Genomic DNA, 11,460 nt, shown 5'->3' on the forward strand with positions numbered 1-11,460 from the left:
AAGATCCATCGCAGAGCTGCAGGATTCGGATTTACCCGTTTTCCTCCTTTTTCACCCCATTTTCTCCACGCCCCCCCCCCCCGTACACAATGGTCGCGCCCGCACCTGCCCGGGGGACAGGAAGTGGGCGTGGCCAAGCGGTGGCGGGGCGTGTTCAAGTGGAACGGGGGGCGTGGCCAGGAGCCTGGTGAAAAGGCGGAGTAGGCGTGGCCAGGTGGAGCGGGGAGGGAGGGGAGTGGCCAGGTGTGTCCCCGGCCCCGCCCACACCTGCCGCCGCCATCATGGCCGCCGTCATGGCCGCGCTGCTGGCGCTGCTGGGTGGGCTCGGGGTGTAATTAAGGGGTTGGGGGGGTAATTAAAGGGGTAATTAAGGGGCTGGGGGTAATTAAGGGGGTAATTAAGGCGCTGGGGGGGTAATTAAGGGGCTGGGGGGGGCTCTGGGGGGATAATTGTGGGGGGAAAGGGAGGTGGGGGGTAATTAGGGGTCTGGGGGGGCATTGAGGGGGTAATTAAGGGGATTGGGGGTAATTAAGGGGGTAATTAGTAGTTGGGGGAGTAATTAAGGGGGTAATTAAGGGGATTGGGGGGAAACGAAGGGGTAATTAGGGCCTGGGGGGTAATTAGGGGGGTAGAGGTGTTTGGGGGGGTAATTAGGGGGCTGGGGGTCTTTGAGGGGGTAATTAAGGCGATTGGGGGTAATTAAGGGGTAATTAGTAGCTGGTGGTGTAATTAAGGGGGTCATGAAGGGGCTGGGGGGGAATTGAAGGGGTAATTAGGGCCTGGGGGGTAATTGGGGGGGTAGAGGGGTTTTGGGGGGTAGTAAGGGGCTGAGGGGTCATTGAGGGGGTAATTAAGGGGATTTGGGGTAATTAAGGGGGTAATTAGTAGCTGGGGGAGTAATTAAGGGGGTAATTAAGGGGATTGGGGGGAAATGAAGGGGTAATTAGGGCCTGGGGGTAATTAGGGGGGTAGAGGTGTTTGGGGGGGTAATTAGGGGCCTGGGGGGGCATTGAGGGGGTAATTAAGGGGATTGGGGGTAATTAAGGGGTAATTAGTAGCTGAAGGAGTAATTAAGGGGGTAATGAAGTGGCTGGGGGGGAATTGGGGGGGGCAGAGGGGGTCCTGAGGGGCAATTATGGGCTGGGGGTAATTGGGGAGGGCAGAGGGGGTCCTGGGGGTTAATTAAGGGGGTAATTAGTAGCTGGGGGAGTAATTAAGGGGGTAATTAGGGGGCTTGGGGGGAAATGAAAGGGTAATTAGGGTCTGGGGGCTAATTGGGGGGGGCAGAGGGGGTCCTGGGGGGTAACTAATTAAGGGGCTTGAGGTGTAATTAAGAGGGCAATTAGTAGCTGGGGGGGGTAATTAAGGGGCTTGGGGGTAATTAGGGAGGTAATTAGAGCCTGAGGGGTAATTAAGGGTAATGGGGGGTAATTAATGGGGTAATTAGGGGCTGGGGGGGCAATTGAGGGGTGACGGGGGGGACGGGGACAAGGGGGGTGACAAGTGGGTGACGGGGGGTGACAAGGGGTGACAGAGGGGTGACAAGGGGTGACAGGTCCCAGAGGGGTGACAGGGAGGTGACAGGGGGGTGACAAGGGGTGACGGGGGGTGACAAGGGGGTGACAGAGGGGTGACAAGGGGTGACAGGTCCCAGAGGGGTGACAGGGAGGAGAGAGAGGTGACAAGGGGTGACAGGGAGGTGACAGGGATCAGGGAGAGGTGACAGAGACAGGGACAAGGAGGGGGTGACAAGAGGTGACAGAGGGTGACAGGGACCAGGGAGAGGTGACGGGGAGGTGTCAAGGGGGTGACAAGGCCCAGGGGGAGGTGACAGGTCCCAGAGGGGTGACAGGGAGGAGGGAGAGGTGACAAGGGGTGACAGGGACGAGGGAGAGGTGACAAGAGGCGACAGGGACGAGGGAGAGGTGACAAGGGGTGACAGGGGTGAGGAGGGGGTGACAGAGGGTGACAGGGATCAGGGAGAGGTGACAAGGGGGTGACAGGGGCAAGGGAGAGGTGACAGGGATCAGGGAGGTGACAAGGGGTGACAGGGGCGAGGAGGGGGTGACAGAGGGTGACAGGGATCAGGGAGAGGTGACAAGGGGGTGACAGGGACAAGGGAGAGGTGACAGGGTGACAGGGATCAGGGAGAGGTGACAAGGGGTGACAAGGGGGTGACAGGGTGACAGGGATCAGGGAGAGGTGACAGAGAGGTGACAAGGGGGTGACAGGGATCAGGGAGAGGTGACAAGGGGTGACAGGGGCGAGGAGGGGGTGACAAGGGGGTGACAGAGGGTGACAGGGATCAGGGAGAGGTGACAGAGAGGTGACAAGCAGGTGGCAGCTCCTAGACAGGTCCCAGGCACCGGGGAGGGAGGTGACAGGTAACAAGAAGGTGCCACCAAGGTGTCACCCCCCCCCTAACCGGCGCTCTCTGTCCCCGTGTCCCCCCCCCGCCAGGCCCTGTCACCCCCTTACAGGTGACAATGACAGACCCCCGGACGGTGGCCCTGCTCTTCCAGCCCGTCCTGCTGCGGTGTCACTACCAGACGGTGGCCCTCGACCCCCCGATTGTCACCTGGAAGTACAAATCCTTCTGTCCCTCCCCCCAAGGGGACAACGGCATTGTCACCTCCCCGGGGGACGTCACCGATGTCACCTCGCCCTGTCCGGATGCGGCTCGCACCGTCCGGATTGTGGCCACCAAACAGGGTGGCCTTGTCACCCTCGGGGACTTCTACAGAGGGCGCGGGGTCACCATCGTGGGAGGTGGGGACATTGTTGGGGACATTGTTGTTGGGAGGGGTTGGGGGGTGTCACCAAGGAGGGGGGGGGGTGTCGGTGGTGACAGGGTGGCACAGGGGGCTGGGGGGGACGCCAGGGGGTGTCCCCAGGGTGTCACTGGGTGTCACTGGGGTGTTGGGGGGACACCGGGAGTGTCATTGGGTGTCACCGGGGGGTCACTGGGGTGTTGGGGGGACACTGAGGGTGTCACTGGGTGTCACTGGGTGTCACTGGGGTGTTGGGGGACACTGAGGGTGTCACTGGGGGTGTTGGGGGGACACCGAGGGTGTCACTGGGTGTCACTGGGGTGTTGGGGGGACACCGGGAGTGTCATTGGGTGTCACCGGGGGGTCACTGGGTGTCCCCAGGGGGTCACTGGGGTGTTGGGGGACACCAGGGGTGTCACTGGGTGTCGCTGGGGGTGTTGGGGGGACACTGAGGGTGTCACTGGGTGTCACTGGGTGTCACTGGGGTGTTGGGGGGACACCGAGGGTGTCACTGGGTGTCACTGGGGGTGTTGGGGGACACCAGCGGTGTCACTGGGGGTGTTGGGGGGACACTGAGGGTGTCACTGGGTGTCACTGGGTGTCACTGGGGTGTTGGGGGGACACCGAGGGTGTCACTGGGGGTGTTGGGGGGACACCGAGGGTGTCACTGGGTGTCACTGGGTGTCACTGGGGGTGTTGGGGGACACTGAGGGTGTCACTGGGGTGTTGGGGGACACCAGGGGTGTCACTGGGTGTCACTGGGGTGTTGGGGGGACACTGGGAGTGTCATTGGGTGTCACCGGGGGGTCACTGGGTGTCCCCAGGGTGTCACAGGGGTGTTGGGGGGACACCAGGGGTGTCACTGGGTGTCACTGGGGGTGTTGGGGGACACCAGTGGTGTCACTGGGGGTGTTGGGGGGACACCAGGGGTGTCACTGGGTGTCACTGGGTGTCACTGGGGTGTTGGGGGACACCAGGGGTGTCACTGGGGTGTTGGGGGGACACTGAGGGTGTCACTGGGTGTCACTGGGTGTCACTGGGGTGTTGGGGGACACTGAGGGTGTCACTGGGTGTCACTGGGTGTCACTGGGGTGTTGGGGGGACACCGAGGGTGTCACTGGGGGTGTTGGGGGGACACTGAGGGTGTCACTGGGTGTCACTGGGTGTCACTGGGGGTGTTGGGGGGACACCGAGGGTGTCACTGGGTGTCACTGGGGTGTTGGGGGACACTGAGGGTGTCACTGGGTGTCACTGGGTGTCACTGGGGTGTTGGGGGACACTGAGGGTGTCACTGGGTGTCACTGGGGTGTTGGGGGGACACCGAGGGTGTCACTGGGTGTCACTGGGGGTGTTGGGGGACACCAGCGGTGTCACTGGGGGTGTTGGGGGGACACTGAGGGTGTCACTGGGTGTCACTGGGTGTCACTGGGGTGTTGGGGGGACACCGAGGGTGTCACTGGGGGTGTTGGGGGGACACCGAGGGTGTCACTGGGTGTCACTGGGTGTCACTGGGGGTGTTGGGGGACACTGAGGGTGTCACTGGGGTGTTGGGGGACACCAGGGGTGTCACTGGGTGTCACTGGGGTGTTGGGGGGACACTGGGAGTGTCATTGGGTGTCACCGGGGGGTCACTGGGTGTCCCCAGGGTGTCACAGGGGTGTTGGGGGGACACCAGGGGTGTCACTGGGTGTCACTGGGGGTGTTGGGGGACACCAGTGGTGTCACTGGGGGTGTTGGGGGGACACCAGGGGTGTCACTGGGTGTCACTGGGTGTCACTGGGGTGTTGGGGGACACCAGGGGTGTCACTGGGGTGTTGGGGGGACACTGAGGGTGTCACTGGGTGTCACTGGGTGTCACTGGGGTGTTGGGGGACACTGAGGGTGTCACTGGGTGTCACTGGGTGTCACTGGGGGTGTTGGGGGGACACCGAGGGTGTCACTGGGTGTCACTGGGGTGTTGGGGGACACTGAGGGTGTCACTGGGTGTCACTGGGTGTCACTGGGGTGTTGGGGGACACTGAGGGTGTCACTGGGTGTCACTGGGGTGTTGGGGGGACACCGGGAGTGTCATTGGGTGTCACCGGGGGGTCACTGGGTGTCCCCAGGGGGTCACTGGGGTGTTGGGGGACACCAGGGGTGTCACTGGGCGTCGCTGGGGGTGTTGGGGGGACACTGAGGGTGTCACTGGGGGTGTTGGGGGGACACTGAGGGTGTCACTGGGTGTCACTGGGGTGTTGGGGGACACCAGGGGTGTCACTGGGGGTGTTGGAGGGACACCGAGGGTGTCACTGGGTGTCACTGGGGTGTTGGGGGACATCAGGGGTGTCACTGGGTGTCACTGAGGTGTTGGGGGGACACTGAGGGTGTCACTGGGTGTCACTGGGGTGTTGGGGGACACTGAGGGTGTCACTGGGTGTCACTGGGGTGTTGGGGGGACACCAGGGGTGTCACTGGGGGTGTTGGAGGGACACCGAGGGTGTCACTGGGTGTCACTGGGGTGTTGGGGGACATCAGGGGTGTCACTGGGTGTCACTGGGGTGTTGGGGGGACACTGAGGGTGTCACTGGGTGTCACTGGGTGTCACTGGGGTGTTGGGGGACACTGAGGGTGTCACTGGGTGTCACTGGGTGTCACTGGGGTGTTGGGGGACACTGAGGGTGTCACTGGGTGTCACTGGGTGTCACTGGGGTGTTGGGGGACACTGAGGGTGTCACTGGGTGTCACTGGGTGTCACTGGGGTGTTGGGGGGACACTGAGGGTGTCACTGGGTGTCACTGGGTGTCACTGAGGGTGTTGGGGGACACCAGGGGTGTCACTGCGTGTCCCCAGGGTGTCACTGGGTGTCACTGGGGCTGTTGGGAGGACCCTGGTGGTGTCACTGGGGTGTCACTGGGGTGTCACTGGGGTGTCACCGGGTTGTGGGGGGGGGGCGGGGGGGTGGAGGTGACATCCCCGGGGTCACGGGGGTCACCCGAGGGTCACCTTTGGGTGCCAGGGGCGGAGCTGAGCCTGGGCCCCGCGGCCTGGGGTGACAGCGGCGTCTACATCTGCACCGTCACCTCCACCCAGGACCTGGAGGGCAACAACGAGGCCGTGGCTGAACTGGTCGTACTGGGTGAGGCACTGGGAGGCACTGGGAGGCACTGGGAGGGCGCTGGGGGGGACTGGGAATGCCACGAGGGGATCAGGGGGGACTGGGAGGGACTGGGAGAGGACTGGGAGAGCACTGGGTGGGACTGGGAATGCCACGAGGGTATCAGGGGGGACTGGGAGGGACTGGGAGAGCACTGGGAGGCACTGGGAGGGCAGGGGGTGGTGCTGGGTGGGACTGGGAATGCCACGAGAGGATCAGGGGGGACTGGGAGGGACTGGGAGAGCACTGGGAGGCACTGGGAGAGCACTGGGAGGCACTGGGAGGGCAGGGGGTGGTGCTGGGTGGGACTGGGAATGCCACGAGGGGATCAAGGGGGACTGGGAGAGTACTGGGAGGGACTGGGAGAGTACTGGGAGGCACTGGGAATGCCACGAGGGGATCAGGGGGGACTGGGAGAGCACTGGGAGGCACTGGGAGGTTACTGAAAGCTTATTGGGAGGGACCGGGAGGCACTGGGCTGTACTGGGAAGGACTAGGAGAGCACTGGGAAAGACTGAGAGAGCACTGGGAGGTACTGTGCTGTACTGGGAAGGACTGGGAGAGCTTAGGGAGGGACTGGGAGAGACTGGGAGTTACTGCGAGGTTACTGAAAGGTCACTGGGAGGGACTGGGCTGTACTGGGAGGGACGGGGAGAGCATAGGGAGGGACTGGGAGTCACTGGGAGGTTACTGAAAGGTCATTGGGAGGGACTGGGAGCTCGCTGGGAGGGACTGGGATGTGCTGGGAGGAACTGGGCTGTACTGGGAGGGGGCACTAGGACCCTGCGGACGCCTGGGCCCCCATTGGGATGGGAGTAGGGGGGTTCCCGACCCCCCCCCAAACCTCCTGGGCCCCCCCCGGCCACATGAGCCCCCCCAGATTATGGAGGGGGCTCCCCCCGACATTTGGGGCCCCCCCACAGAGTTGGGGTTCCCCCCCTCCGACAATTGGGACCCCCCCAAAAGTGCCCCCCCCCCCCCCCCAATGTCCCTTGTGTCCCCTCAGGGACCCTAGCGGAGGCCACCGACCTCTTACTGGGCGTGGGGACCCTGCCAGGTACTGGGGGGGGGTTCCCCAATATCCTGGGGGGGGCCCCAATATCCTGGGGGGGGCCCCCAAGATCTGTGGGGGTCCCCAATATCCAGGGGGGGTCCCCAGGATCTTGGGGGGGGGGACACACCCCAACGTCAGAGAGAGGAGCCCCATGTATCCAGGAGGGGACCCAGACATCTGGGGGGGGGGGGGGGGTGTCTCCAGTGTCTTGGGGGGGTCCCCAATATCCTGGGGGGGTCCCCAATATTTCAGTGGGGTCCCCAAAACCTATGGGGGGGGGTCCCCAGTATCCACGAGTGCACCCCAACCCCACAGGGGGACACACCGAGAGGGGACCCCGAGTCCTTTGTGGTGGTGGGAGTGAACACCCTGATCTTTGGGGTGCGCCCCCCCCCCCCCCCAAATTGACCCCCCCCCTCCTTTTTTTTTTTTTTTTTTTTCCCCCCAGACTGGCTTTTCGTGGTACTGGTGGGACTGGGAGCCGCACTGGGAGCACTGGTGGTGGGGGTGTGCTGGTGCCAGTGCTGCCCCCACACCTGCTGCTGCTTCCTGCGCTGCCCCTGCTGCCCCCAGCACTGCTGCTGCCCCGAGGCCCGTGAGTTTTTTGGGGTGCGGGGGGGGCGAGAAGCAAAATGGGGGTCCCCTGGGAAAGATTGGGGTGTCCCGGGGGGTAATGGGGGTCCCCTGAAGGAGGATGGGTTCCTTTGGGGTCCCTTGGGGGTGGTGGGGGGGGGGTATTGGGGTTCTCTTGGGGGGCTTTTGGGGTCTCCTGGGAAATATTGGGGTACCCTGGGGGGGTATTGGGGTCCCTTTGGGTCCCCTGGGGGGTATCGGGGTCCCCTGCGGGGTATTGGGGTCCCTTTGTGTCCCCTGGGGGGTATCGGGGTCCCCTGAGGGGTATTGGGGTCCCTTTGTGTCCCCTGGGGGGGTATCGGGGTCCCCTGGGGGGTATTGGGGTCCCTTTGTGTCCCCTGGGGGGGTATCGGGGTCCCCTGGGGGGTATTGGGGTCCCTTCGTGTCCCCTGGAGGGGTATCGGGGTCCCCTGGGGGGTATTGGGGTCCCTTTGGGTCCCCTGGGGGGGTATCGGGGTCCCCTGGGGGGTATTGGGGTCCCTTTGTGTCCCCTGGGGGGGTATCGGGGTCCCCTGGGGGGTATTGGGGTCCCTTCGTGTCCCCTGGAGGGGTATCGGGGTCCCCTGGGGGGTATTGGGGTCCCTTTGGGTCCCCTGGGGGGGTATCGGGGTCCCCTGGGGGGTATTGGGGTCCCTTTGGGTCCCCTGGGGGGGTATCGGGGTCCCCTGGGGGGGTATCGGGGTCCCTTTGTGTCCCCTGGGGGGGTATCGGGGTCCCCTGGGGGGTATTGGGGTCCCTTTGGGTCCCCTGGGGGGGTATCGGGGTCCCCTGGGGGGTATCGGGGTCCCTTTGTGTCCCCTGGGGGGGTATCGGGGTCCCCTGGGGGGTATTGGGGTCCCTTTGTGTCCCCTGGGGGGTATCGGGGTCCCCTGGGGGGTATTGGGGTCCCTTTGTGTCCCCTGGGGGGGTATCGGGGTCCCCTGGGGGGTATTGGGGTCCCTTCGTGTCCCCTGGAGGGGTATCGGGGTCCCCTGGGGGGTATTGGGGTCCCTTTGGGTCCCCTGGGGGGGTATCGGGGTCCCCTGGGGGGTATCGGGGTCCCTTTGTGTCCCCTGGGGGGGTATCGGGGTCCCCTGGGGGGTATTGGGGTCCCTTTGTGTCCCCTGGGGGGGTATCGGGGTCCCCTGGGGGGTATTGGGGTCCCTTTGGGTCCCCTGGGGGGTATCGGGGTCCCCTGGGGGGTATTGGGGTCCCTTTGTGTCCCCTGGGGGGGTATCGGGGTCCCCTGGGGGGGTATCGGGGTCCCTTTGTGTCCCCTGGGGGGTATCGGGGTCCCCTGGGGGGGGGGGGGGGTATTGCTGTCCCTTGGGGTCCCCCAGACACTTTGGGGGGGTCCCTGTGTCCCCCCAGAAACACAACCCCCCCCCCTTCCCCCCCGCTAATTTATTTTTTTTTAATTTCCTCCCAGTTTACCTGGCGGGAAAAGCCGCCACCTCGGGGCGGGGTTACGGCCACGCCCCGCCCCCTTTCCTCCTCCAACCCCTCGGTGAGTGACACTGGGGGCGGGGACAACCCCGGGGGGGCCTGGGGGATAATTTTGGGGGGGTGGGGGGTGTCGAGAATTAATTAGCGGGGGACTAACGAGCTGCTCCCCCCCCCCCCCCCCCCCCCAGCGAGCAGCCAGAGCTCTCAGGCCCCTCTGTTGCGCGACTGCGAAAGCGTCGGGTCAGGTGAGGTCACGGGTGTGATTGGCAGCTGTCAATCATCCCCCGGCAGGGATGAGTGACACCTGTCAACCCACCCCCCATCATACAGGACACACACACCCCCCCCCCCCAAGCTAATGAGAGCTGGGGGGGGGGGGAGAAAATTCTGGGGTGGGGCTTGAAACTGATATCGGGGGGTTAAAAAGGGTGTGGGGGGCCTTGAAACTGTCGTTTGAGGGTAATGGGAGCTGGGGAGGGGCTTGGGGGGGGCTTGAAACTGATATCGGGGGGTTAAAAAGGGGGTGGGGGGCCTTGAAACTGTCGTTTGAGGGTAATGGGAGCTGGGGAGGGGCTTGGGGGGGCTTGAAACTGATATCGGGGGGTTAAAAAGGGTGTGGGGGGCCTTGAAACTGTCGTTTGAGGGTAATGGGAGCTGGGGAGGGGCTTGGGGGGGGCTTGAAAACTGATATCGGGGGGTTAAAAAGGGGGTGGGGGCCTTGAAACTGTCGTTTGAGGGTAATGGGAGCTGGGGAGGGGCTTGGGGGGGCTTGAAACTGATATCGGGGGGTTAAAAAGGGGGTGGGGGGCCTTGAAACTGTCGTTTGAGGGTAATGGGAGCTGGGGAGGGGCTTGGGGGGGGCTTGAAACTGATATCGGGGGGTTAAAAAGGGGGTGGGGGGCCTTGAAACTGTCGTTTGAGGGTAATGGGAGCTGGGGAGGGGCTTGGGGGGGGCTTGAAACTGATATCGGGGGGTTAAAAAGGGGCTCGGGGGGGCTTGAAACTGTCATTTAGGGCTGGGGGGGGCTCGGCGGGGGGGCTGGGAGGAGAGAAACCACCGTTGGGAGGGAAGAGACATTTGGGGGGGGCTTGAAACCGACTTTTGGGGGGGGTGTTAGACCGAAAAGAGGGCTGGGAGGGGCCTTGAAACTGTCATTTAGGGCTTGGGGGGGGGGTTAAAGGATTTTTTGGGGGGGGGGGCTTGAAACCATCATTTGGGCTGAGGCCTCATGGGGGGGGGGGCCTCGAAACCGCCATTTTGGGAAACAATTTGGGGGAGGGGGGGCTTGAAACTGTCATTTAGGGCTTTGGGGGGGGGGCGGGGGTTCAAAGGCTTAAGGGGGGGGTCTTGAAACCACCGCGCTGAATATTTGGGCCCCCCAGGCCCCCCCATCGTCCTGCGGTACCTGGAGGAGCAAATCGACGCCTTGGAACCGCGCGGCCGTTACCCCCCCCGCGGGCAGGTGGGTGCTAGAAAAAAAAAAAAATCGGGGGGGGGGGGGGTCCCCCGATCATTAATTAACCCCCCCCACATTAATTAACACCCCCCCCGAATTAATTAAACCCCTTTTAATTTGCAGCCCCCCCCCTTAGCGATATCAGTTCCCTCCACGAAGCGCCCGAGTCTTGGACCCCCCCAAAACGTTCCCCCGTGCCCCCCCCCCGGGGCCGGTGGCGTTCGGTTGAATTTTTGGGGGGCTCCGGCGGTGGGGGGGGGTCGTCGACCCCCCCCCCGTTTTCTCGTCCCCGTTCCCGTTCCCGCGATGATCTTTTAGGGGGGGTTGAACCCTTCCCCCAACGGAATTCTGGACCCCCCCGGCGCCTCCGGAAGGTAAAAAAAAAAAAACGGGGGGGGGGGATCCTGGGGGGGATTTTTTTTTTTTTTGGGGGGGGTTTGGGGGTATTTGGGGGGGGTCCTGGGGGGTCGGGGGGGGGCTTGGGGGGGTTTGGGGGGGTCAGGGGGGGGTTTGGGGGGGTCTTGGGGTATTTGGGGGGGTCTTGGGGGGTTGGGGGGGCTCGGGGGGGTCTTGGGGGTATTTGGGGGGGTCCTGGGGGCTCCGGGGGGGGCATTGGGGGGGGTCTTGGGGGTATTTGGGGGGGTCAGGGAGGGTATTGGGGGGTTTGGGGGGTCTTGGGGGTATTGGGGGGGGTCATGGGGGCTCGGGGGGGTCTTGGGGATATTTGGGGGGGTCAGGGGGGCATTGGGGGGGTCCTGGGGGTATTTGGGGGGGTTTGGGGGGCTCCCTGGGGGGTCATGGGGGCTCAGGGGGGGGCGTTGGGGGGGTCTTGGGGGTATTTGGGGGGTCAAGGGGGGTTTGGGGGGTCCTGGGGGTTTGGGGGGGGTCTTGGGGGTATTTGGGGGGGTCAAGGGGGGTTTGGGGGGGTCCTGGGGGTTTGGGGGGGGTCTTGGGGGGTATTTGGGGGGGTCGGGGGGGGTATTGGGG

General features: G+C 64.1%; 2 protein-coding genes across 2 annotated transcripts in view; one reads left to right on the forward strand and one right to left on the reverse strand.

The window, feature by feature from the left end:
* Window positions 1-261: 261 nt before the first annotated feature.
* LOC141972441 (lipolysis-stimulated lipoprotein receptor-like) lies at window positions 262-10,851 on the forward strand. Its single transcript, XM_074930311.1, has 9 exons — window positions 262-318; window positions 2,461-2,769; window positions 5,767-5,886; window positions 6,911-6,961; window positions 7,407-7,553; window positions 9,000-9,077; window positions 9,205-9,261; window positions 10,400-10,479; window positions 10,792-10,851. Exons 1-9 carry the CDS (start codon window positions 282-284, stop codon window positions 10,849-10,851), a joined length of 939 nt encoding a protein of 312 aa, XP_074786412.1. The 5' UTR covers window positions 262-281.
* A 315-nt stretch (window positions 10,852-11,166) lies between these two features.
* The window catches only part of LOC141972442 (potassium-transporting ATPase alpha chain 1-like), a gene marked incomplete at its 5' end in the record, with an annotated part of 16,734 nt that continues 16,440 nt past the window's right edge, over window positions 11,167-11,460 (reverse strand). The window contains one exon of the mRNA XM_074930312.1: window positions 11,167-11,186. Within this exon, the coding sequence (XP_074786413.1) occupies window positions 11,167-11,186 (20 nt within the window). The remainder of the gene's footprint in view (window positions 11,187-11,460) is intronic.

Source organism: Athene noctua, chromosome 33 (assembly GCF_965140245.1).
Source record: "Athene noctua chromosome 33, bAthNoc1.hap1.1, whole genome shotgun sequence".
Classification (NCBI taxonomy): Eukaryota; Metazoa; Chordata; class Aves; order Strigiformes; family Strigidae; genus Athene; species Athene noctua.

Bases quoted from the DNA above. Each gene is read 5' to 3' on its own strand.
- LOC141972441 (XM_074930311.1), top strand. From the start codon at position 282: ATGGCCGCCGTCATGGCCGCGCTGCTGGCGCTGCTGG. The intron at 2,770-5,766 runs GTGGGGACATTG...TTTGGGTGCCAG, and splicing joins CGGGGTCACCATCGTGGGAG to GGGCGGAGCTGAGCCTGGGC. The intron at 6,962-7,406 runs GTACTGGGGGGG...TTTTCCCCCCAG, and splicing joins GGGCGTGGGGACCCTGCCAG to ACTGGCTTTTCGTGGTACTG.